Source organism: Pseudophryne corroboree, chromosome 3 (assembly GCF_028390025.1).
Source record: "Pseudophryne corroboree isolate aPseCor3 chromosome 3, aPseCor3.hap2, whole genome shotgun sequence".
NCBI lineage: Eukaryota > Metazoa > Chordata > Amphibia > Anura > Myobatrachidae > Pseudophryne > Pseudophryne corroboree.
Window position 1 is genome coordinate 34,996,132 of NC_086446.1, and position 26,633 is coordinate 35,022,764.

General features: G+C 49.4%; 1 protein-coding gene across 1 annotated transcript in view; it reads right to left on the bottom strand.

Moving 5' to 3' along the window:
* LOC135054624 (zinc finger protein 260-like) overlaps positions 1-26,633 on the bottom strand; it is a 69,691-nt gene that overhangs the window by 41,264 nt on the left and 1,794 nt on the right. Inside the window, exons 2-4 of the mRNA XM_063957827.1 lie at positions 24,136-24,240; positions 18,924-19,021; positions 7,478-7,637 (exon numbers count right to left, since the gene is read on the bottom strand). Coding sequence (XP_063813897.1) covers positions 7,478-7,637; positions 18,924-19,021; positions 24,136-24,196 — 319 coding nt within the window. The 5' untranslated portion in view covers positions 24,197-24,240. The remainder of the gene's footprint in view (positions 1-7,477; positions 7,638-18,923; positions 19,022-24,135; positions 24,241-26,633) is intronic.

The following is a 26,633-nucleotide window of genomic DNA, read 5'->3' on the forward strand; positions in this document are numbered from 1 at the left end:
CCCTTCCTCAAGTCCCATCCCAGTACAGACAGTCACAGATGTACCAGGGATATACAGGGATGTACCCCACCCCCCAGATGCCTCCACCACCGGCCACACAATCTTCAGCAGCATGGGCACAGAGGACCAGTCAACATACTCCCCAGCCTCCCAGGACATCCACGCCCTATCAGGGGGAAGAAGAGGATCCGGACAGACTTCCACCATAAACCCGGTCGTATTGTTTTATTTATTTACAAATGTTTTTCATGTATCCCTTTCTTCCCCTCCCATTAGTTTGTTTTTTTTCCTTACTATTTTCTGTGTTGGGCTTCCCCACCCGTGACCGGGTACTACCAAGGAGCTTTGTGTAGGCATACATGCGCGGGCATGTATGCGGGCGCGTGTGGTAACGGATGAAAGCTCCTTGTGGCTACATGTATGATGGGCCAAAGAGCTATTCTGATACCACTTTTTTCTTCCAAAAATCCTTTTTGTAATGGTGTACAGTAGGCTTTAATTGTGTGAATTTACTATTCACTAGTCTGTGTTTTTGTCTTCTTCATAGGATTGGTGGGGAAAAATGAAGTGGACGGCATAAGTTTGTGTTGTGCGTACCAAGGTGAGTAGAACCATGTTTCATTCAAGAAACTTTGAACCGCATGCCACTGTAGAACCACACAGTCCAGCAATGGGTCATGCTGGGCTGTGTTGTTCCACAAATGTTAGCGTGCCAAAGTGCTGACCACTGACGCCACTCTTTCACTTTGAACCGCATGCCTCTGTAGAACCACACAGTCCAGCAATGGGTCATGCTGGGCTGTGTTGTTCCACAAATGTTAGCGTGTCAAAGTGCTGACCACTGACGCCACTCTTTCACTTTGAACCGCATGCCTCTGTAGAACCACACAGTCCAGCAATGGGTCATGCTGGGCTGTGTTGTTCCACAAATGTTAGCGTGTCAAAGTGCTGACCACTGACGCCACTCTTTCACTTTGAACCGCATGCCTCTGTAGAACCACACAGTCCAGCAATGGGTCATGCTGGGTTGTGTTGTTCCACAAATGTTAGCGTGTCAAAGTGCTGACCACTGACGCCACTCTTTCACTTTGAACCGCATGCCTCTGTAGAACCACACAGTCCAGCAATGGGTCATGCTGGGCTGTGTTGTTCCACAAATGTTAGCGTGTCAAAGTGCTGACCACTGACGCCACTCTTTCACTTTGAACCGCATGCCTCTGTAGAACCACACAGTCCAGCAATGGGTCATGCTGGGCTGTGTTGTTCCACAAATGTTAGCGTGTCAAAGTGCTGACCACTGACGCCACTCTTTCACTTTGAACCGCATGCCTCTGTAGAACCACACAGTCCAGCAATGGGTCATGCTGGGCTGTGTTGTTCCACAAATGTTAGCGTGTCAAAGTGCTGACCACTGACGCCACTCTTTCACTTTGAACCGCATGCCTCTGTAGAACCACACAGTCCAGCAATGGGTCATGCTGGGCTGTGTTGTTCCACAAATTTTTAGTGAAAAGAAATGAACATGAGTTTAGTGTGTCTTTACTTTAATATACTTTTTTTTCTTTTCCCCACAGATATCTATATACACAAGAAAAGAATGTAAAGAAGAACAAACTACTTTTTGGTTTTAATTAACTTTCAAACTTTATTAAAAAATTTTCTTCAATAAACTTTTAAAAATAGAAGTTTCCTGTGGTTTTTATTAAAATTTGTAATGCATTTGAATTGTACGTAAGTAGATTGCCCAGGGAACATCAAGGGAACTGTCTCTTCACATCCACACCACTTAGGAAGGATACACCGGAAGACCTGTGGAAGAGAACAGTATGAGCTTCCAGATATGGGTAATAGTGTCACCCTGGGGCTGGAAAAAGAGGTACATACAACAGTCCACACAACACAAGCGGGTTGCAGCGGCCCAAATGCAACCCTCCTGCACTTGCATCACTACACATCCAAACATTCCCTAGCATTGCTGTTTCAGGGAATGTTTGGATGTGCAGTCTTGCAAATGCCGGAGGGCTGCACTTTGGACATGCCGGGGTGATTTTGGACAAGGGAGTTTTGGGCAATACATCTCACCTGAGGGGGGTTGTCTGCTACATGGCGGAGGGTCAGGTCCACATCACCAGTAGGGTCACCCATGGAACATCAGGTGAAATGTCGTGTCTCCTCACATCCACGCCACTTGGGAAGATACATCGCAGGACCTGTGGAAGAGAACAGTATGAGCATCCAGATATGGGTGATAGTGTCACCCTGGGGCTGGAAAAAGAGGTACATACAACAGTCCACACAACACAAGCGGGTTGCAGCGGCCCAAATGCAACCCTCCTGCACTTGCATCACTACACATCCAAACATTCCCTAGCATTGGTGTATCAGGGAATGTTTGGATGTGCAGTCTTGCAAATGCCGGAGGGCTGCACTTTGGACATGCCGGGGTGATTTTGGACAAGGGAGTTTTGGGCAATACATCTCACCTGAGGGGGGGTTGTCTGCTACATGGCGGAGGGTCAGGTCCACATCACCAGTAGGTTCACCCATGGTAGAGTTGGATAAAAGGATCAAATATTTGCGGGAACCCAACAACAGGATAAAACAGGGGGTAACGAACTGTACAAACATGGCCTGGGGATATACATCAACAGGATGTAAAACTCTGAAATACATAAATGAAGAGGTTTTTTTAAAAATATTCCAATGTCAGTTTACACGATAATACAAATGTCAGTATACTCACAGGCAACTGCAAAATAATTTTGGATCAATGTCCGCCTGGAATCCTCTCCTTCGTCCATACCCACCGGTAGAGCAGAAGACCGGTTCCCGCGTCGGAAAGCACTGCGACGAAGAGTCACCGGCAAACGGTTTGCGACACATATGTTGTGTAAAATACAACATGCATTTACCATGCCGCAAACCTTCGACGGTGAGTACAAAAGAGCACCGCCGGAAGTGTCTAAACATCGAAACCGGCTTTTAAGTACACCGAAGGCACGCTCAATTACTCCCCTCGATGCAATGTGTGTCTCTTGGTAACGTTTTTCTGCTCTACCAACAGGATTAGACAATGGGGTCAACAGCCACGGTTTGTTTGGATAACCCGCATCGCCTATAGAAAATATAAAAATAATTAAAAAAAATAATAATAAAATAATAAAAAAATAAAAAAATGAAAATACATACCTAACAGCCAGCCACCAGGCATGTTTCCTGTTTCAAACTTGTCAAACAGCGATGACTGGCTTAGGATGAAGGAGTCGTGAGATGATCCAGGAAATCCCACAAAAATGTTCAAAAATCTCATGTTTACATCACAGACCGCCTGCACGTTCAGGGAATGGAACTGTTTTCGGTTCCGAAAACATTCCTCTGAATTCCGTGGCGGTCTGATCTGCACGTGGGTACAGTCAATCGCGCCCAGCACATTGGGAAATTTGTATTTGTTGAAAAAGCCTAATTTGATCTCACGACATTCGCTGTCCGTCTCTGGAAATGTGATGTACTGGATCGTCAATTTGCGGAAAGCCCTAATGACCTGGGTTATACAGCGCGACAGTGTCGACTGTGAAAAACCGCATGTTTGAGACAGTGTAGGCTGGAATGTGCCTGACGCCAAAAAATGTAACGTCCCCAGCAGTTTCTGAAAACCGCTGATTGCACGATTTGTCCGTGCCCGAGGTTCCAAGTCGGCCTCCAACAGAGCGTACAGCGAATATATGTCGCGAGTCGATAAGCGATAATTTTGTATCACCTCGAACTCGCTGAGATCCTCCAGTTCACGCCTAGTGCGATACTGGCGTGGACGTGGAAATGAAACCCGCAATACTGGCTCACCCAATGCAGACATTTGCTGACCTGGATCCTGATGTTCATCAGCACTTTCTTCCTCCATCATGCTTGCAGCCAGCATGAACATCACAATCTGGTCAGAAAAAGGCTCCATCATTGTAGTCAGTACAAAAATAGGAATGTGTTTTAAAACGCAGGAATTTTCCTAAAAAAACGATTCCACAGAGCTGACTGTAAAATGGCTCCTTCTCCCTGTAGTCTCAAACCTGGGAGTGAGGAGATAGGAGGGGCTTTGCAGAAGTGTATCCTGGGAAAAACTGTGGAATCATGGGTAAATTTCCCTCAGGAGATTGAAGAAAAAAATATTCCTTTAAAAAATCAATTAAATAATACTTGTGAAGCAAAAAAAGACAAACCAAGTAGATAATCCTTTCAAATATAAATAGATATGCTACTAGCAATCCTCAAATATCCAAAAAAAACATGTACTAAAAATTTTTTTTTAGATCCCGCCAGTCAACTGAGGCGGACTGAAATAGGCGAATTTGCGGTCGAAAAGCACTGCAGGCGAATTTCCAAACTTGAATTGAATATGCTTTGGGCGAATTGCAGCATCTGTACCATTGCAGAAAAGTCGAATGCGAAAAAAGTCGAATTGCCAAAAGTCGAATTTTGAATGTCCGTTTTTTTGCGATAAAGTACTGTACTGCATAGGCGAATTGTTTTTTTGAGGCGAAAAAGTTCCGGAATTCGACTTTTTCTGGAATTCGCCTGCAATTGCATATACCCCATTATTTCTCAACATCGTCTATTATTTTTAAATATTGTTATATACATTTGAGGTGGTAGCGCCCAAGCTATATTCAAATTTTTACATTTAGATCATCTGAGATATTAGTGGATTGTGAGGCGGAAGCGGCCCGCTTAGATGACCCCTTGACCCCAGAGGCACGTGGGGTAGGTTTTTGTCTAACCAAAAATTGACTCAATTGCTGTATCTGTGTAGACAGAGTATCCGCCCAAGGTGGATTTACCACAGGGACAATATGTGGCTGCAATGGCACAGGAGGTCCCATAGGGGGCGTAAGGCGCGTTACAAGTGTATTAAGCATATTTGAGAACGCTGCACAAGGTGGTTCCTGATTGGCTACAGGAGCAGCGGGCAGACTGGGAGATGTATGCCACATATTACACAGACCATCCTTTAAAACTTCCCCCTCAGGCAAATCCTTAGCGCATGTGCTGCATGATGCAGGAGCGTCTGCGGATTTCCCGCCCTTTGTGTTAGACATTATGGTGAATGTAACCATAGAGCGTAAGAATATGATAAGAGCCAGACAAATACAATACCTACAAATAAAATCCCTATTTATGTGACACTATATGTAAAACACAAACAGAGAATAAATGCAGTATGAGGTGACTGAAATACACAGTAAAATACACTTAATTGTAAATACTGCGCAGTACTATATATTAGACCCTGACGCACCTAGTCCCTTAGGGTACAGAATATAGTGATAGCTATAGCTGGGATACACTGAAAGTGAAATCCACACAACAGACACAGGCACACGCAGTCACAGTAAGAATTAAGATAATTATTTTAGTCAGACAATAAAACTGCTCTGGACTAGTACATATATATAACAATGCACGGTCTGAGACGAACTGTATATATCTCGTACAATATATTCTGGTAGAGGTACACTTGTTCTTAACTAACGCTGTCTAAAATGACATGTAGAATACTTAAGTGTCTGTAGAATCACAGCGCTGATAAATCAGTCGGATTTACAGAGGAGACCTTGCCCTGCAGTCCCGGAGACCAGTCGCAGCTGCTATTAGAAGATGGCATCCAGAGTCTCAGGCAGGGAGTGAGGGAGAGTGTGAGGCAGCTCAAGGGTGGGAACACCAGCACTAGATGGCGCCTGGAGCTGGGGGAGGGGTTACAGGTCAAGCGCCTTTTCCCCTATGCTGGTCCTCACCACGGGGTACCATGGAGCCTTATCAAAATGGATCATCTATTATGCGACCTGTGCTCCCATGCCCTGGTGGATATAGTGGGGTCCCTGCTCGGCCACAGTGTCCACGCCAGCGTTGCGGTCCTCACCTTAGACCGCGACTGGAACGCAATTTAAAGGCGGGTCCCACCTGGGGAACCCTCTTACCTACTCCCTTAGTAGCAGCCACGCGATCCAGGAGAGCGTCTGCAGTGGTGTGCCTAGGAACCGGAGCGCCTCCGCCGCAAGTACCCGGGAACAGAGCCAGCGGGAGTATGCGACGCCGCTGGGGAGGTGATGGAGCTGCAGCATAGTATGTCACACTGACATATAAAGTGCTGCAGACCTTGAAGTCTTCTAAAAAGCTTTTACAGGGCTGCATAGCACAGCCCCCCCTGTTAAGTGACCTGATTATGCAGGCACCAACTCTAAAACTGAGCTCACAGTGCCTGAAGGTAGGGTTATATAGAAGAGGCCCCGCAATGCATCCTGGGACAGTCTAAAGCTTTAGCCTGTGGGTACCTCTGGATCAAGATCCATATCTACATCCTGATGTATTCCCTGTGGAACACAGTGTACCCCGCTGCAGAAATATGATTACTATATCATATATAAATATGATTGCTCTTGATGTATGAGATACACCAGAGAGTGGTGGGAGGAGACTGGTCAGATCTCTGGGCTGGTAACACACAGTGACATGATGTGAGGATCAGAGCAGTAGTATAATAGGGGCTGATGGCTCCTGATGTATGAGATACACCAGAGAGTGTGGGGAGGAGACTGGTCAGATCTCTGGGCTGGTAACACACAGTGACATGATGTGAGGGGGAGAGCAGGAGTATAATAGGTACTGATAACTCCTGATGTATGAGATACACCAGGGAGTGTGGGGAGGAGACTGGTCAGATCTCTGGGCTGGTAACACACAGTGACATGATGTGAGGGGGAGAGCAGGAATATAATAGGGGCTGATGGCTCCTGATGTATGAGATACACCAGAGAGTATGGGGAGGAGACTGGTCAGATCTCTGGGCTGGTAACACACAGTGACATGATGTGAGGGGAGAGCAGGAGTATAATAGGGGCTGATATCTCCTGATGCATGAGATACACCAGAGAGTGTGGGGAGGAGACTGGTCAGATCTCTGGGCTGGTAACACACAGTGACATGATGTGAGGGGGAGAGCAGGAATATAATAGGGGCTGATGGCTCCTGATGTATGAGATACACCAGAGAGTGAGGGAAGGAGACTGGTCAGATCTCTGGGCTGGTTACACACAGTGACATGATGTGAGGGGGAGAGCAGGAGTATAATAGGGGCTGATCACTCCTGATGTATGAGATACACCAGAGAGTGTGGGGAGGAGACTGGTCAGATCTCTGGGCTGGTAACACAGTGACATGATGTGAGGGGGAGAGCAGGAGTATAATAGGGGCTGATGGCTCCTGATGTATGAGATACACCAGAGAGTGTGGGGAGGAGACTGGTCAGATCTCTGGGCTGGTAACACACAGTGACATGATGTGAGGGGGGAGAGCAGAAGTATAATACTGGCTGATGGACCCGGACTCCCCCACTGGGCAGATACATTTCCTTCATTAGTCTGTACTGACAGTGGAGGGTGTAGGATAAGAGATTGCTGCAGTGACTGAGCAAAGAGAATATGTGACTCACCTGTACTGATATCTGTAGGGATTTGCTCCTCTTTACACTGCTGATCCCCCGTCACATACGTCTCTTCTTCTTCCTTAATGTCTTCTGCCTTCATATCAGTCGCATAAATGTCATCTTCTCTCTTTATATCTTCTACTTTTATATTAGTTAGGACTTCAAGCTAAAATAACACAAAAAGAACATAACATATTATTTGAATTTTATTAATGGAAATAATAAGAATTTACTCACCGGTAATTCTATTTCTCGTAGTCCGTAGTGGATGCTGGGGACTCCGTAAGGACCATGGGGAATAGACGGCTCCGCAGGAGACTGGGCACATCTAAAGAAAGATTTAGGACTATCTGGTGTGCACTGGCTCCTCCCCCTATGACCCTCCTTCAAGCCTCAGTTAAGAGCTAACACAATAAGGAAGGATTTTGAATCTCGGGTAAGACTCATACCAGCCACACCATATAACTCGTGATAGGAACCCCGGTTAACAGTATGATAACAACGGAGCCTCTAAACCGATGGCTCGCAATAACAACCCGATTTGAGTAACAGTAACTATTTACAAGTACTGCAGACAATCCGCACTTGGGATGGGCGCCCAGCATCCACTACGGACTACGAGAAATAGAATTACCGGTGAGTAAATTCTTATTTTCTCTGACGTCCTAGTGGATGCTGGGGACTCCGTAAGGACCATGGGGATTATACCAAAGCTCCCAAACGGGCGGGAGAGTGCGGATGACTCTGCAGCACCGAATGAGAGAACTCCAGGTCCTCCTCAGCCTGGGTATCAAATTTGTAGAATTTTGCAAACGTGTTTGCCCCTGACCAAGTAGCAGCTCGGCAAAGTTGCAAAGCCGAGACCCCTCGGGCAGCCGCCCAAGATGAGCCCACCTTCCTTGTGGAATGGGCTTTTACAGATTTAGGCTGCGGTAGTCCCACCGCAGAATGCGCCAGCTGAATAGTGCTACAAATCCAGCGCACGACAGTTTGCTTAGAAGCAGGTGCACCCAGCTTGTTGGGTGCATATAGACTAAACAGCGAGTCAGTTTTCCTGACTCCAGCCGTCCTGGAAACATACATTTTCAGGGCCCTGACTACGTCCAGTAACTTGGAATCCTCCAAGTCCCTAGTAGCCGCAGGCACCACAATAGGTTGGTTCAAGTGAAAAGCTGATACCACCTTCGGGAGAAACTGAGGACGAGTCCTCAACTCTGCCCTATCCATATGGAAAATCAGATAAGGTCTTTTACAGGACAAAGCCGCCAATTCTGACACACGCCTGGCCAAAGCCAGAGCCAACAGCATAACCACTTTCCACGTGAGATATTTCAAATCCACAGTCTTAAGTGGCTCAAACCAATGTGATTTCAGGAACTCCAAAACCACATTGAGATCCCAAGGTGCCACGGGGGCACAAAAGGAGGCTGAATATGCAGAACTCCTTTGACAAAAGTCTGAACTTCAGGCCGTGAAGCCAGTTCTTTCTGGAAGAAAATCAACAGAGCCGAAATCTGGACCTTAATGGACCCCAATTTGAGGCCTAACGTCACCCCTGCTTGCAGGAAATGCAGGAATCGACCCAGTTGAAATTCCTCCGTTGGGGCCTTCCTGGCCTCACACCAAGCAACATATTTCCGCCAAATGCGGTGATAATGTTTTGCAGTGACATCCTTCCTGGCTTTGATCAGGGTAGGGATGACTTCCTCCGGAATGCCTTTTTCCTTCAGGATCCGGTGTTCAACCGCCATGCCGTCAAACGCAGCCGCGGTAAGTCTTGGAACAGACAGGGCCCCTGCTGTAGCAGATCCTGTCTGAGCGGTAGAGGCCATGGGTCCTCTGATACCATTTCTTGGAAGTTCTGGGTACCAAGTTCTTCTTGGCCAATCCGGAACCACGAGTATCGTCCTTACCCCTCGTCTTCTTATTATTCTCAGTACCCTTGGTATGAGAGGCAGAGGAGGGAACACATAAACCGACTGGTACACCCACGGTGTTACTAGAGCGTCCACAGCGATCGCCTGAGGGTCCCTTGACCTGGCGCAATATCTTTTTAGCTTTTTGTTGAGGCGGGACGCCATCATGTCCACCTGTGGTCTTTCCCAAAGGTTTACCAGCATTTGGAAGACTTCTGGATGAAGTCCCCATTCTCCCGGGTGGAGGTCGTGCCTGCTGAGGAAGTCTGCTTCCCAGTTGTCCACTCCCGGAATGAACACTGCTGTCAGTGCTAACACGTGATTTTCCGCCCATCGGAGAATCCTTGTGGCTTCTGCCATTGTCCTCCTGCTTCTTGTGCCGCCCTGTCTGTTTACATGGGCGACCGCCGTGATGTTGTCTGATTGGATCAGTACCGGCTGGTTCTGAAGCAGGGGTCTTGCTTGGCTTAGGGCATTGTAAATGGCCCTTAGCTCCAGAATATTTATGTGAAGTGAAATCTCCTGAGTTGACCACAGTCCTTGGAAATTTCTTCCCTGTGTGACTGCCCCCCAGCCCCGAAGGCTTGCATCCGTGGTCACCAGGACCCAGTCCTGTATTCCGAATCTGCGGCCCTCTAGTAGATGAGCCCTCTGCAGCCACCACAGCAGCGACACCCTGGTCCTTGCCGACAGGGTTATCCGCTGCTGCATCTGGAGATGCATTTGTCCAACAGGTCCCACTGGAAAATCCTTGCGTGGAACCTTCCGAATGGAATTGCTTCGTATGAAGGTACCATTTTTCCCAGGACTCGTGTGCATTGATGTACCGACACCTGTCCTGGCTTTAGGAGGTTTCTGACTAGAGATGACAACTCCTCGGCTTTTTCCACTGGAAGAAACTTTTTTCTGGTCTGTGTCCAGAATCATTCCCAGAAACAGAAGACGTGTCGTCGGGACCAGCTGTGACTTTGGAATATTGAGAATCCAGCCGTGCTGTTGCAGCACTTCCCGGAGAAAGTGCTACCCCCACTACCAACTGTCCTTGGACCTCGCCTTTATCAGGAGATCGTCCAAGTACGGGATAATGAAAACTCCCTTCTTGCGAAGGAGTATCATCATTTCGGCATTACCTTGGTAAAGACCCTCGGTGCCGTGGATAACCCAAACGGCAGCGTCTGGAACTGATAGTGACAGTCCTGTACCACAAATCTGAAGGTACTCCTGGTGAGGAGGGTAAATGGGACATGCAGGTACGCATCCTTGATGTCCAGGGAGACCATGTAATCCCCCTCGTCCAGGCTCGCAATAACCGCCCTGAGCGATTCCATCTTGAACTTGAATCTTTTGATATAAGTGTTCAAGGATTTTAAATTTAAGATGGGTCTCACCGAACCGTCCGGTTTCGGTACCACAAACATTGTGGAATAGTAACCCTTTCCTTGTTGAAGGAGGGGTACCTAGACAATCACTTGCTGTGAATACAGTTTTTGAATAGCCACCAACACTGCCTCCCTGGCAGAGGGAGTTGCCGGTAAGGCAGATTTTAGGAAACGGCGGGGGGGACGTCTCGAATTCCAGCCTGTACCCCTGAGATACTACTTGAAGGACCCAGGGATCCACCTGTGAGAGAGCCCACTGTGCGCTGAAATTCCTGAGACGGGCCCCCACCGTACCCGGGTCCGCCTGAGCAGCCCCAGCGTCATGCTGTGGACTTACCGGACGCAGGGGAGGACTTCTGCTCTTGGGAACTAGCTGTGTGCTGCAGCTTTTTCCCTCTACCTTTGCCTCTCGGCAGAAAGGATGAGCCTCTAGCCCTCTTGCTTTTCTGGGGCCGAAAGGACTGTACCTGATAATACGGTGCTTTCTTTTGCTGTGGGGTAGTTTGTGGCAAAAAAGCCGATTTCCCAGCAGTAGCTGTGAAACGAGGTCTGAAAGACCATCCCCAAACAGTTCCACCCCTTTATAGGGCAAAACTTCCATGTGCCGTTTCGAGTCGGCATCGCCTGGCCATTGCCGAGTCCATAACCCCCCTTCTGGCGGCAATGGACATAGCGCTTATTTTTGATGCCAGCCGGCAAATATCCCTCTGTGCATCACGCATATATAAGATGGCGTCTTTTATATGCTCTATCGTCAGCAAAATATTGTCCCTATCCATAGTATCGAATATTATCCGAGAGGGAATCTGACCACGCAGCTGCAGCACTGCACATCCATGCCGATGCAATAGCTGGTCTCAATATAATGCACGTGTGTGTGTATATAGCTTTAAGGGTAGTTTCCTGCTTTCTATCAGCAGGTTCCTTTGGGGCGGCCGTATCGGAGACGGTAGTGCCACCTTTTTTGATAAACGTGTCAGCGCCTTATCTACCCTAGGGGGTGTTTCCCAACGTGACCTATCCTCTGGCGGGAAAGGGTACGCTGCCAATAACCGTTTAGAAATTATCAATTTCTTATCTGGGGAAGTCCACGCTTCCTCACACACCTCATTTAATTCCTCAGATGCAGGAAAAACTACTGGTAGTTTTTTCTCACCAAACATAATACCCTTTTCTCTATCGTCCTAGTGGATGCTGGGTTCCTGAAAGGACCATGGGGAATAGCGGCTCCGCAGGAGACAGGGCACAAAAGTAAAGCTTTCCGATCAGGTGGTGTGCACTGGCTCCTCCCCTATGACCCTCTCAAGCCAGTTAGATTTTGTGCCCGGCCGAGAAGGGTGCAATCTAGGTGGCTCTCCTAAAGAGCTGCTTAGAAAAGTTTAGCTTAGGTTTTTATTTTACAGTGAGTCCTGCTGGCAACAGGATCACTGCAACGAGGGACTTAGGGGAGAAGAAGTGAACTCACCTGCGTGCAGGATGATTGGCTTCTTGGCTACTGGACATCAGCTCCAGAGGGACGATCACAGGTACAGCCTGGATGGTCACCGGAGCCTTGCCGCCGGCCCCCTTGCAGATGCTGAAGTAAGAAGAGGTCCAGAATCGGCGGCAGAAGACTCCTCAGTCTTCTAAAGGTAGCGCACAGCACTGCAGCTGTGCGCCATTTTCCTCTCAGCACACTTCACACGCAGTCACTGAGGGTGCAGGGCGCTGGGAGGGGGGCGCCCTGGGAGGCAAATGAATACCTATTTTGGCTAAAAATACCTCACATATAGCCTCCGGAGGCTATATGGAGATATTTAACCCCTGCCAGAATCCGTTAAGAGCGGGAGACGAGGCCGCCGAAAAAGGGGCGGGGCCTATCTCCTCAGCACACAGCGCCATTTTCCCTCACAGAAAGGCTGGAGGGAAGGCTCCCAGGCTCTCCCCTGCACTGCACTACAGAAACAGGGTTAAAACAGAGAGGGGGGGCACTAATTTGGCGTTAGAAATATATAAAAAAGATGCTATAAGGGAAAACACTTATATAAGGTTGTCCCTATATAATTATAGCGTTTTTGGTGTGTGCTGGTAAACTCTCCCTCTGTCTCTCCAAAGGGCTAGTGGGTCCTGTCCTCTATCAGAGCATTCCCTGTGTGTGTGCTGTGTGTCGGTACGTGTGTGTCGACATGTATGAGGACGATGTTGATGAGGAGGCGGAGCAATTGCCTAAATGGTGATGTCACTCTCTAGGGAGTCGACACCGGAATGGATGGCTTATTTAGGGAATTACGTGATAATGTCAACACGCTGCAAGGTCGGTTGACGACATGAGACGGCCGACAAACAATTAGTACCGGTCCAGACGTCTCAAAAACACCGTCAGGGGTTTTAAAACGCCCGTTTACTTTAGTCGGTCGACACAGACACAGACAGGGACACTGAATCCAGTGTCGACGGTGAATAAACAAACGTATTCCTTATTAGGGCCACACGTTAAAGGCAATGAAGGAGGTGTTTCATATTTCTGATACTACAAGTACCACAAAAGAGGGTATTATGTGGGATGTGAAAAAACTACCGTAGTTTTTCCTGAATCAGATAAATTAAATAAAGTGTGTGATGATGCGTGGGTTCCCCCCGATAGAAAATTATGGGCGGTATACCCTTTCCCGCCAGAAGTTAGGGCGCGTTGGGAAACACCCCTTAGGGTGGATAAGGCGCTCACACGCTTATCAAAACAAGTGGCGGTACCGTCTATAGATAGGGCCGTCCTCAAGGACCAGCTGACAGGAGGCTGGAAAATATCATAAAAAGTATATACACACATACTGGTGTTATACTGCGACCAGCGATCGCCTCAGCCTGGATGTGCAGAGCTGGGGTGGCTTGGTCGGATTCCCTGACTAAAAATATTGATACCCTTGACAGGGACAGTATTTTATTGACTATAGAGCATTTAAAGGATGCATTTCTATATATGCGAGATGCACAGAGGGATATTTGCACTCTGGCATCAAGAGTAAATGCGATGTCCATATCTGCCAGAAGATGTTATGGACACGACAGTGGTCAGGTGATGCAGATTCCAAACGGCACAAAGGTGTATTGCCGTATAAAGGAAGAGGAGTTATTTGGGGTCGGTCCATCGGACCTGGTGGCCACGGCAACTGCTGGAAAATCCGCCGTTTTTACCCTAAGTCACATCTCTGCAGAAAAAGACACCGTCTTTTCAGCCTCAGTCCTTTCGTCCCTATAAGATCATATCTGCCCAGGGATAGAGGAAAGGGAAGAAGACTGCAGCAGGCAGCCCATTCCCAGGAACAGAAGCGTTCCACCGCTTCTGACAAGTTCTCAGCATGGCGCTGAGACCGTACAGGACCCCTGGATCCTACAAGTAGTATCCCAGGGGTACAGATTGGAATGTCGAGACGTTTCCCCTTCGCAGGCTCCTGAAGTCTGCTTTACCAAGGTCTCCCTCCGACAAGGAGGCAGTATGGGAAAAAATTCACAAGCTGTATTCCCAGCAGGTGATAATTAAATTACCCCTCCTACTACAAGAAAAGGGGTATTATTCCACACTATATTGTGGTACTGAAGCCAGAAGGCTAGGTGAGACTTATTCTAAAAAAATTTTTGAACACTTACAAAGGTTCAAATCAAGATGGAGTCACTCAGAGCAGTGATAACGAACCAGGAAGAAGGGGACTATATAGTGTCCCGGGACATCAGGGATGCTTACCTCTATGTCCCAAATTTGCCCTTCTCACTAAGGGTACCTCAGGTTCGTGGTGCAGAACTGTCACTATCAGTTTCAGACGCTGCCGTTTGGATTGTCCACGGCACCCCGGGTCTTTACCAAGGTAATGGCCGAAATGATGATTCTTCTTCGAAGAAAAGGCGTCTTAATTATCCCTTACTTGGACGATCTCCTGATAAGGGCATAGTCCAGGGAACAGTTGGAGGTCGGAGTAGCATCATCTCGGATACTGCTACAACAGCACGGGTGGATTCTAAATATTCCAAAATCGCAGCTGATCCCGACGACACGTCTGCTGTGCCTAGGGATGATTCTGGACACAGTCCAGAAAAAGGTGTTTCTCCCGGAAGAGAAAGCCAGGGAGTTATCCGAGCTAGTCAGGAACCTCCTAAAAACAGTGCATCATTGCACAAGGGTCCTGGTAAAAATGGTGGCTTCCTACGAAGCAATTCCATTCGGCAGATTTCACGCAAGAACTTTTCAGTGGGATCTGCTGGACAAATGGTCCGGATCGCATCTTCAGATGCATCAGCGGATAACCCTATATCCAAGGACAAGGGTGTCTCTCCTGTGGTGGTTATAGAGTGCTCATCTTCTAGAGGGCCGCAGATTCGGCATTCAGGATTAGATGCTGGTGACCACGGAGCCCAGCCCGAGAGGCTGGGGAGCAGTCACACAAGGAAAAAATTTCCAGGGAGTGTGATCAAGTCTGGAGACTTTTCTCCACATAAATATACTGGAGCTAAGGGTAAATTTATAATGCTCTAAGCTTAGCAAGACCTCTGCTTCAAGGTCAGCCGGTATTGATCCAGTGGGAAAAACATCACGGCAGTCGCCCACGTAAACAGACAGGGCGACACAAGAAGCAGGAGGGCAATGGCAAAAACTGCAAGGACTTTTCGCTGGGCGGAAAATCATGTGATAGCACTGTCAGCAGTGTTTCATCCCGGGAATGGAAACTGGGAAGCAGACTTCCTCAGCAGGGACGACCTCCACCCGGGAGAGTGGAAGTTTTTTCCACATGATTGTAAACCGTTGGGAAATACCAAAGGTGGACATGATGGCGTCCCGTCTGAACAAAAAACGGGACAGGTATTGCGCCAGGTCAAGAGACCCTCAGGCAATAGCTGTGGACGTTCTGGTAACACCGTGGGTGTACCAGTCGGTGTATGTGTTCCCTCCTCTGCTTCTCATACCAAAGGTGCTGAGAATTATAAGACGTAGAGGAGTAAGAACTATACTCATGGCTCCGGATTGGCCAAGAAGGACTTGGTACCCGGAACTTCAAGAGATGCTTACAGAGGTCTTATGGCCTCTGCCGCTAAGAAGGGACTTGCTTCAGCAAGTACCATGTCTGTTCCAAGACTTACCGCAGCTGCGTTTGTCGGCATGGCGGTGGAAAGCCGGATCCTAAGGGAAAAAGGCATTCCGGAAGAGGTCATTCCTACCCTGGTCAAAGCCAGAAAGGAGGTGACCGCACAACATTATCACCACATGTGGCGAAAATATGTTGCGTGGTGTGAGGCCAGGAAGGCCCCACAAAGAAATTTCAACTCGGTCGTTTCCTGCATTTCCTGCAAACAGGAGTGTCTATGGGCCTCAAATTGGGGTCCATTAAGGTTCAAATTTCGGCCCTGTCGATTTTCTTCCAGAAAGAATTGGCTTCAGTTCCTGAAGTCCAGAAGTTTGTCAAGGGAGTATTGCATATACAACCCCCTTTTGTGCCTCCAGTGGCACTGTGGGATCTCAACGTAGTTCTGGGATTCCTCAAATCACATTGGTTTAAAACCAGTCAAATCTGTGGATTTGAAGCATCTCACATGAAAAGTGACCATGCTCTTGGCCCTGGCCTGGACCAGGCGAGTGTCAAATTGGTGGTTTTTTCTCAAAAAAGCCCATATCTGTTTGTCCATTCGGACAGGGCAGAGCTGCGGACTCGTCCCCAGTTCTCTCCCTAAGGTGGTGTCAGTGTTTCACCTGAACCAGCTTATTGTGGTGCCTTGCACCTACTAGGGACTTGGAGGATTCCAAGTTGCTAGATGTTGTCAGGGCCCTGAAAATATGTTCCAGGACGGCTGGAGTCAGGAAAACTGACTTGCTGTTATCCTGTATGCACCCAACAAACTGGGTGCTCTTGCTTCTAAGCAGACTATTGCTAGTTGGATGTGTAATACAATTCAGCTTGCACATTCTGTGGCAGGCCTGCCACAGCCAAAATATGTAAATGCCCATTCCACAAGGAAGGTGGGCTCATCTTGGGCGGCTGCCCGAGGGGTCTCGGCTTTACAACTTTGCCGAGCAGCTACTTGGTCAGGGGCAAACACGTTTGCTAAATTCTACAAATTTGATACCCTGGCTAAGGAGGACCTGGAGTTCTCTCATTCGGTGCTGCAGAGTCATCCGCACTCTCCCGCCCGTTTGGGAGCTTTGGTATAATCCCCATGGTCCTTTCAGGAACCCCAGCATCCACTAGGACGATAGAGAAAATAAGAATTTACTTACCGATAATTCTATTTCTCGGAGTCCGTAGTGGATGCTGGGCGCCCATCCCAAGTGCGGATTATCTGCAATACTTGTACATAGTTACAAAAATCGGGTTATTATTGTTGTGAGCCATCTTTTCAGAGGCTCCGCTGTTATCATACTGTTAACTGGGTTTAGATCACAAGTTGTACGGTGTGATTGGTGTGGCTGGTATGAGTCTTACCCGGGATTCAAAATTCCTCCCTTATTGTGTACGCTCGTCCGGGCACAGTACCTAACTGGCTTGGAGGAGGGTCATAGGGGGAGGAGCCAGTGCACACCACCTGATCGGAAAGCTTTACTTTTGTGCCCTGTCTCCTGCGGAGCCGCTATTCCCCATGGTCCTTTCAGGAACCCCAGCATCCACTACGGACTCCGAGAAATAGAATTATCGGTAAGTAAATTCTTATTTTTTGTGGTACCTGGGGTATTATCAGAAATGTGTAATACATTTTTCATTGCCTCAATCATGTAACTGGTGGACCTATTGGAGGGTACACTAGTCTCATCGTCGTCGACACTGGAGTCGGTATCCGTGTCGACATCTATGTCTGTCATCTGAGGTAGCGGGCGTTTTAAAGCCCCTGATGACATTTGAGACGCTGGAACAGGCACAAGCTGAGTAGCCGGCTGCCCTATGTCGTCGAACCTTTTATGTAAGGAGTTGACACTGTTACGTAATTCCTTCCATAAGTCCATCCACACAGGTGTCGACCCCGCAGGGGGTGACATCACATTCACAGGCATTTGCTCTGCCTCCACATCATTTTCCTCATCATACATGTCGACACAGCAGTACCGACACACAGCACACACACAGGGAATGCTCTGACAGAGGACAGGACCCCACAAAGCCCTTTGGGGAAACAGAGGGAGAGTATGCCAGCACACACAAGAGCGCTATATACCACAGGGATATCACCTATAAAGAGTGTTTTCCCTTATAGCTGCATATATATACTATACTGCGCCTAAATTTGTGCCCCCCCCTCTCTTTTTTACCCTTTCTGTAGTGCAGGACTGCAGGGGAGAGCCAGGGAGCGATCCTTCCAGCGGAGCTGTGAGGGAAAATGGCGCCGGTGTGCTGAGGGAGATGGCCCCGCCCCTTTTTCGGCAGGCTTTCTCCCGCTATTTTAATAATTCTGGCAGGGGTTAATTAACACCTATATAGCCCCTGGGGTTATATATGGTGTCAGTTTGCCAGCCAAGGTGTTATTTATTGCTGCTCAGGGCGCCCCCCCCCCAGCGCCCTGCACCCATCAGTGACCGCAGTGTGTGGTGTGCATGAGGAGCAATGGCGCACAGCTGCAGTGCTGTGCGCTACCTTGGAGAAGACAGAAGTCTTCAGCCGCCGATTTTCCGGACCTTCTTGCTTCTGGCTCTGGAAGGGGGACGGCGGCGCGGCTCCGGGAACGGATGACAAGGTCGGGTCCTGTGTGCGATCCCTCTGGAGCTAATGGTGTCCAGTAGCCAAAGAAGCCCAAGCTACCACCGCTTAGGTAGGTTCGCTTCTTCTCCCCTTAGTCCCTCGTTGCAGTGAGCCTGTTGCCAGCAGGTCTCACTGTAAAATAAAAAACCTAAACTATACTTTCTTTCTAGGAGCTCAGGAGAGCCCCTAGTGTGCAACCAGCTCGGCCGGGCACAGAAATCTAACTGAGGCTTGGAGGAGGGTCATAGGGGGAGGAGCCAGTGCACACCAGGTAGTCCTAAATCTTTCTTTAGATGTGCCCAGTCTCCTGCGGTGCCGTCTATTCCCCATGGTCCTTACGGAGTCCCCAGCATCCACTAGGACGTCAGAGAAAATCAAATTAACAGTGTATAAGACACACACAGACACATTACAAATAATACAGTGAGAGTCACTTTGGTATATTGATGAGACCCTTAAACCCACCTACCTGATGCTCCTGTGGGATCCTGTGATTCTCCTCTGTACAATCCTGGGAATACAGAGGACGGGGACATCTCTCTGGGGTATCTCTGTTACTGGGCCCATCTGTAGGAGACACACAGTGACTGAGTATATATACAGTATAAGACTATCAGATGATGTGATGATAGGGTGAGAGAACATAACAACCAGGGTCACACCATGGGAACTTGCAGCAGCTCTAGAACAGGTGCAGTGTCTCCGTCTGTGTACGGCCTCCTATGTGATCCCTATGGCAGGTGCAGCGTCTCCGTCTGTGTACGGCCTCCTATGTGATCCCTATGGCGGGTGCAGTGTCTCCGTCTGTGTACGGCCTCCTATGTGACCCTATGGCAGGTGCAGTGTCTCCGTCTGTGTACGGCCTCCTATGTGACCCCTATGGCAGGTGCAGCGTCTCCGTCTGTGTACGGCCTCCTATGTGACCCCTATGGCAGGTGCAGTGTCTCCGTCTGTGTACAGCCTCCTATGTGACCCTATGGCAGGTGCAGCGTCTCCGTCTGTGTACGGCCTCCTATGTGACCCCTATGGCAGGTGCAGTGTCTCCGTCTGTGTACAGCCTCCTATGTGACCCTACTGCAGGTGCAGTGTCACCGTCTGTGTACGGCCTCCTATGTGACCCTATGGCAGGTGCAGTGTCTCCGTCTGTGTACGGCCTCCAATGTGATCCCTATGGCAAGTGCAGTGTCTCCGTCTGTGTACGGCCTCCTATGTGATCCTTATGGCAGGTGCAGTGTCTCCGTCTGTGTACGGCCTCCAATGTGATCCCTATGGCAAGTGCAGTGTCTCCGTCTGTGTACAGCCTCCTATGTGATCCTTATGGCAGGTGCAGTGTCACCGTCTGTGTACGGCCTCCTATGTGACCCCTATGGCTGGTGCAGTGTCTCCGTCTGTGTAAGGCCTCCTATGTGACCCTACTGCAGGTGCAGTGTCACCGTCTGTGTACGGCCTCCTATGTGACCCTATGGCAGGTGCAGTGTCTCCGTCTGTGTACGGCCTCCTATGTGATCCCTATGGCGGGTGCAGTGTCTCCGTCTGTGTACAGCCTCCTATGTGATCCTTATGGCAGGTGCAGTGTCACCGTCTGTGTACGGCCTCCTATGTGACCCTATGGCAGGTGCAGTGTCTCCGTCTGTGTACAGCCTCCTATGTGATCCCTATGGCAGGTGCAGTGTCTCCATCTGTGTACGGCCTCCTATGTGACCCTACTGCAGGTGCAGTGTCACCGTCTGTGTACGGCCTCCTATGTGACCCTATGGCAGGTGCAGTGTCTCCGTCTGTGTACGGCCTCCAATGTGATCCCTATGGCAGGTGCAGTGTCTCTGTCTGTGTACAGACTCCTATGTGACCCTACTGCAGGTGCAGTGTCACCGTCTGTGTACGGCCTCCTATGTGACCATATGGCAGGTGCAGCGTCTTCGTCTGTGTACGGCCTCCTATGTGACCCTATGGCAGGTGCAGCGTCTCCGTCTGTGTACAGGCTCCTATGTGACCCCTATGGCAGGTGCAGCGTCACCGTCTGTATACGGCCTCCTATGTGACCCTATGGCAGGTGCAGTGTCTCCGTCTGTGTACGGCCTCCAATGTGATCCCTATGGCAGGTGCAGTGTCTCCGTCTGTGTACGGCCTCCTATGTGACCCTACTGCAGGTGCAGTGTCACCGTCTGTGTACGGCCTCCTATGTGACCCTATGGCAGGTGCAGTGTCTCCGTCTGTGTACGGCCTCCTATGTGATCCCTATGGCGGGTGCAGTGTCTCCGTCTGTGTACAGCCTCCTATGTGATCCTTATGGCAGGTGCAGTGTCACCGTCTGTGTACGGCCTCCTATGTGACCCTATGGCAGGTGCAGTGTCTCAGTCTGTGTACAGCCTCCTATGTGATCCCTATGGCAGGTGCAGTATCTCCATCTGTGTACGGCCTCCTATGTGACCCTACTGCAGGTGCAGTGTCTCCGTCTGTGTACGGCCTCCTATGTGATCCCTATGGCGGGTGCAGTGTCTCCGTCTGTGTACAGCCTCCTATGTGATCCTTATGGCAGGTGCAGTGTCACCGTCTGTGTACGGCCTCCTATGTGACCCTATGGCAGGTGCAGTGTCTCCGTCTGTGTACGGCCTCCTATGTGACCCTATGGCAGGTGCAGTGTCTCCGTCTGTGTACAGCCTCCTATGTGATCCCTATGGCAGGTATAGTGTCTCCATCTGTGTACGGCCTCCTATGTGACCCTACTGCAGGTGCAGTGTCACCGTCTGTGTACGGCCTCCTATGTGACCCTATGGCAGGTGCAGTGTCTCCGTCTGTGTACGGCCTCCAATGTGATCCCTATGGCAGGTGCAGTGTCTCTGTCTGTGTACAGACTCCTATGTGACCCTACTGCAGGTGCAGTGTCACCATCTGTGTACGGCCTCCTATGTGACCCTATGGCAGGTGCAGTGTCTCCGTCTGTGTACGGCTCCAATGTGATCCCTATGGCAGGTGCAGCGTCTCTGTCTGTGTACGGCCTCCTATGTGACCCTACTGCAGGTGCAGCCTCACCGTCTGTGTACGGCCTCCTATGTGACCCTATGGCAGGTGCAGCGTCTCCGTCTGTGTACAGGCTCCTATGTGACCCCTATGGCAGGTGCAGTGTCTCCGTCTGTGTACAGCCTCCTATGTGATCCTTATGGCAGGTGCAGTGTCACCGTCTGTATACGGCCTCCTATGTGACCCTATGGCAGGTGCAGTGTCACCGTCTGTGTACAGGCTCCTATGTGACCCCTATGGCAGGTGCAGCGTCTCCGTCTGTGTACAGCCTCCTATGTGACCCTACTGCAGGAGCAGCGTCTCCGTCTGTGTACGGCCTCCTATGTGATCCTTATGGCAGGTGCAATGTCTCCGTCTGTGTACGGCCTCCTATGTGACCCTATGGCAGGTGCAGCGTCTCCGTCTGTGTACGGCCTCCTATGTGACCCTATGGCAGGTGCAGTGTCTCCGTCTGTGTACGGCCTCCTATGTGACCCCTATGGCAGGTGCAGTGTCTCCGTCTGTGTACAGCCTCCTATGTGATCCCTATGGCAGGTGCAACGTCTCCTACAGCCACAGAGACACACAGGAGACCCCTAGTGGGCATTTTTTTTTAAGTGCTTTAAATTAACAAACGGTCTTTGCTAGGGCCCGGAATAATTACCACATCGCTTCTTATGAGAGACTGTCTATTGGCAATCTGTTCCCGAATGTCAAAGCCGCACAAAGCAAATTACAGGCGAAATACATTCCTGTAAGTGCATACAAGCATTTCCCGAACATGGCATTCTTACAACAGTGCACAATGCATTAACTATAACCTGTTAAAATACATAAAAGGCAGTGCAAAATATGTACACATGCTGCATACTCTTCTTGTTGCTCAGTACAGAGGCATGGGCTTTCCCCGGTATCAGCGGCATGGGCTTTCCCCGGTAACAGAGGCATGGGCTTTCCCCGGTAACAGAAGCATGGGCTTTCCCCGGTAACAGAAGCATGGGCTTTCCCCGGTAACAGAAGCATGGGCTTTCCCCGGAAACAGAGGCATGGGCTTTCCCCGGAAACAGAGGCATGGGCTTTCCCCGGAAACAGAGGCATGGGCTTTCCCCGGAAACAGAGGCATGGGCTTTCCCCGGAAACAGAGGCATGGGCTTTCCCCGGAAACAGAGGCATGGGCTTTCCCCGGAAACAGAGGCATGGGCTTTCCCCGGTAACAGAGGCATGGGCTTTCCCCGGTAACAGAGGCATGGGCTTTCCCCGGTAACAGAGGCATGGGCTTTCCCCGGTAACAGAGGCATGGGCTTTCCCCGGTAACAGAGGCATGGGCTTTCCCCGGTAACAGAGGCATGGGCTTTCCCCGGTAACAGAGGCATGGGCTTTCCCCGGTAACAGAGGCATGGGCTTTCCCCAGTAACAGAGGCATGGGCTTTCCCCGGTAACAGCGGCATGGGCTTTCCCCGGTAACAGCGGCAGGGCTTACCAATACAATACTTTTTATACACTTTGGAACATGTGATATAAATCGGCATTATCAGACTTGGACAAAGGACAGTTTATTAAATAATTTGTCTCTATATACACTGGTCCTGGCGCTGTTAGTACATATTAAAATGTAGCTGCAGAATAGGATTAACCCATTCACTGCCTCCACCGCCATCTTGGCCGGGTCTCCAGACACAGGTGTGATGAAGATGGGCTTGTGACGGGCACACAGTCCATGATGCATTCCCGAACACCACAAGGAACCCAGCAGTCTGGAAGGTACCTACCCACTGAGGAGAGACACCCAGCAACTTCCAAATGGTCTCCGGAGGGCAGAGGAGAGACCTTAGAAGCAGGCCTGCATTGGTATCTGGGGGATGGAGGAGTAAGGAGCACGGGTAATGTCACCCGTAGTAGTGCACAGGGAGGATTATGGGTAACGTCACCTGTAGTAGTGCAAATGTAGGATTATGGGTAATGTCACCTGTAGTAGTGCACAGGGAGGATTATGGGTAACGTCACCTGTAGTAGTGCACAGGGAGGATTATGGGTAACGTCACCTGTAGTAGTGCACAGGGAGGATTATGGGTAACGTCACCTGTAGTAGTGCACAGGGAGGATTATGGGTAACGTCATCTGTAGTAGTGCACAGGGAGGATTATGGGTAACGTCACCTATAGTAGTGCACATGGAGAATTATGGGTAACGTCACCTGTAGTAGTGCACATGGAGGATTATGGGTAACGTCACCTGTAGTAGTGCACATGGAGGATTATGGGTAACGTCACCTGTAGTAGTGCACATGGAGGATTATGGGTAATGTCCCCTGTAGTAGAGCACAAAGAAGATTATGGGTAATGTCACCTGTAGCAGTGCACAGTGAGGATTATGGGTAATGTCACCTGTAGCAGTGCACAGTGAGGATTATGGGTAATGTCACCTGTAGTAGTACACAGGGAGGATTATGGGTCATGTCACCCGTAATAGTGCACAGGGAGGATTATGGGTAACGTCACACAGGGTCCAGCCCATTGATCAATGAGTGAATCACAACAGCGATATCCCTTGTAACAATCATATGTATATGTGTGTGTAGTACACTGTGATATAATGAGAGGAGGAGTGTAATAAGAGAGTGTGTAAGATAAGAGATTGCTGTAGGAGAATATGTGACTCCTCTGTAATAAGTGATTATTACTCACCTGTGCTGATATCTGTAGGGATTTCCTCCTCCTTACACTGCTGATCCCCCCTCACATACATCTCCGCTGTCTCTATATCTTCTACAGTAATATTGGGTCTTCACCCTAAATAACACATAAAGCAGATGATAATACCTGGCTCCAGTGAGATCACACAGTAGTACATAGGTGTATAGGACACACAGATTCCCTACACATCATACAGCGGAGAAGTCACTAATTCCATCTACCTGACCCAGCATGAGCCTGTGCCCCAACAGCTGCCAGAGGAGCGCTCAGGGCAGGGGCAGTAACAGTGTAGGAGACGCCGGGACAGAGGAACTGTTCTGCATGTGACGGATCTTTAATGACAGAAATGAAAGATGTCTGTCCCAAGTGCAGTATTCTGCAGCCACCAGACCAATAGACGGAGCTAACTGCGCGGATGAAGCATTTGTTACTTGATTTGAGGAAGCCGACATACACAGAAGACCTGCGCTGAGTTCTCCAAGATGTTTGGAACAACTTCCCGCCCGATTTCCTTCAAAACTGTGTGCAAGTGTACCTAGAAGAATTGATGTTTTGAAGGTCACACAAAATACGGATTAGATTTAGATTTCTCTTCTATTCATTCACTTTGCTCCAGGGTAACAGTAACCAGACTAACTAACAACCCTATAGCTGTCAGTACTGGCGCCCAGCGCCTCCACCTACATACTGAGAGTTACGTGAGGGGTTCCTCACTTGAGTCCGGTAGCGGACATCATCATTGGTGGTCCTGGAAGGCGACGTCTGATCCCACCGGTAACACTGTTACATACCTCCCAACATGACCCTCTCCAGGAGGGACACAATGCTCTGCTCCTGGACTTTTCTCTTAATTTATGATGCCATCACCTGTGTTGAACATGTCAATGGATAAGAAAATAAGAATTTACTCACCGGTAATTCTATTTCTCGTAGTCCGTAGTGGATGCTGGGGACTCCGTAAGGACCATGGGGAATAGACGGCTCCGCAGGAGACTGGGCACATCTAAAGAAAGATTTAGGACTATCTGGTGTGCACTGGCTCCTCTCCCTATGACCCTCCTCCAAGCCTCAGTTAGGAACTGTGCCCGGAAGAGCTGACACAATAAGGAAGGATTTTGAATCCCGGGTAAGACTCATACCAGCCACACCAATCACACCATATAACTCGTGATAGGAACCCCGGTTAACAGTATGATAACAACGGAGCCTCTGAACAGATGGCTCGCCATAACAACCCGATTTGTTTAACAATAACTATTTACAAGTATTGCAGACAATCCGCACTTGGGATGGGCGCCCAGCATCCACTACGGACTACGAGAAATAGAATTACCGGTGAGTAAATTCTTATTTTCTCTGACGTCCTAGTGGATGCTGGGGACTCCGTAAGGACCATGGGGATTATACCAAAGCTCCCAAACGGGCGGGAGAGTGCGGATGACTCTGCAGCACCGAATGAGAGAACTCAAGGTCCTCCTCAGCCAGGGTATCACTTGACAATCACTTGATGTGAATACAGTTTTTGAATAGCCACCAACACTGCCTCCCTGGCAGAGGGAGTTGCCGGTAAGGCAGATTTTAGGAAACGGCGCGGGGGGGGGGGGAAGACGTCTCAAATTCCAGCCTGTACCCGAGATACTACTTGAAGGACCCAGGGATCCACCTGTGAGAGAGCCCACTGTGCGCTGAAATTCCTGAGACTGGCACCCACCGTACCCGGATCCGCCTGAGCAGCCCCAGCGTCATGCTGTGGACTTACCGGACGCAGGGGAGGACTTCTGCTCTTGGGAACTAGCTGTGTGCTGCAACTTTTTCCCTCTACCTTTGCCTCTCGGCAGAAAGGATGAGCCTCTAGCCCTCTTGTTTTTCTGGGGCCTAAAGGACTGTACCTGATAATACGGTGCTTTCTTTTGCTGTGGGGTAGTCTGTGGCAAAAAAGTCGATTTCCCAGCAGTAGCTGTGGAAACGAGGTCTGAAAGACCATCCCCAAACAGTTCCACCCCCTTATAGGGCAAAACTTCCATGTGCCGTTTCGAGTCGGCATCGCCTGACCATTGCCGAGTCCATAACCCCCTTCTGGCGGCAATGGACATAGCGCTTATTTTTTATGCCAGCCGGCAAATATCCCTCTGTACATCACGCATGTATAAGACGGCATCTTTTATATGCTCTATCGTCAGCAAAATATTGTCCCTATCCATAGTATCAATATTATCCGACAGGGAATCTGACCACGCAGCTGCAGCACTGCACATCCATGCCGATGCAATAGCTGGTCTCAATATAATGCCCGTGTGTGTGTATATAGCTTTAAGGGTAGTTTCCTGCTTTCTATCAGCAGGTTCCTTTAGGGCGGCCGTATCCGGAGATGGCAGTGCCACCTTTTTTGATAAGCGTGTCAGCGCTTTATCTACCCTAGGGGGTGTTTCCCAACGTGACCTATCCTCTGGCGGGAAAGGGTACGCTGCCAATAACCGTTTAGAAATTAT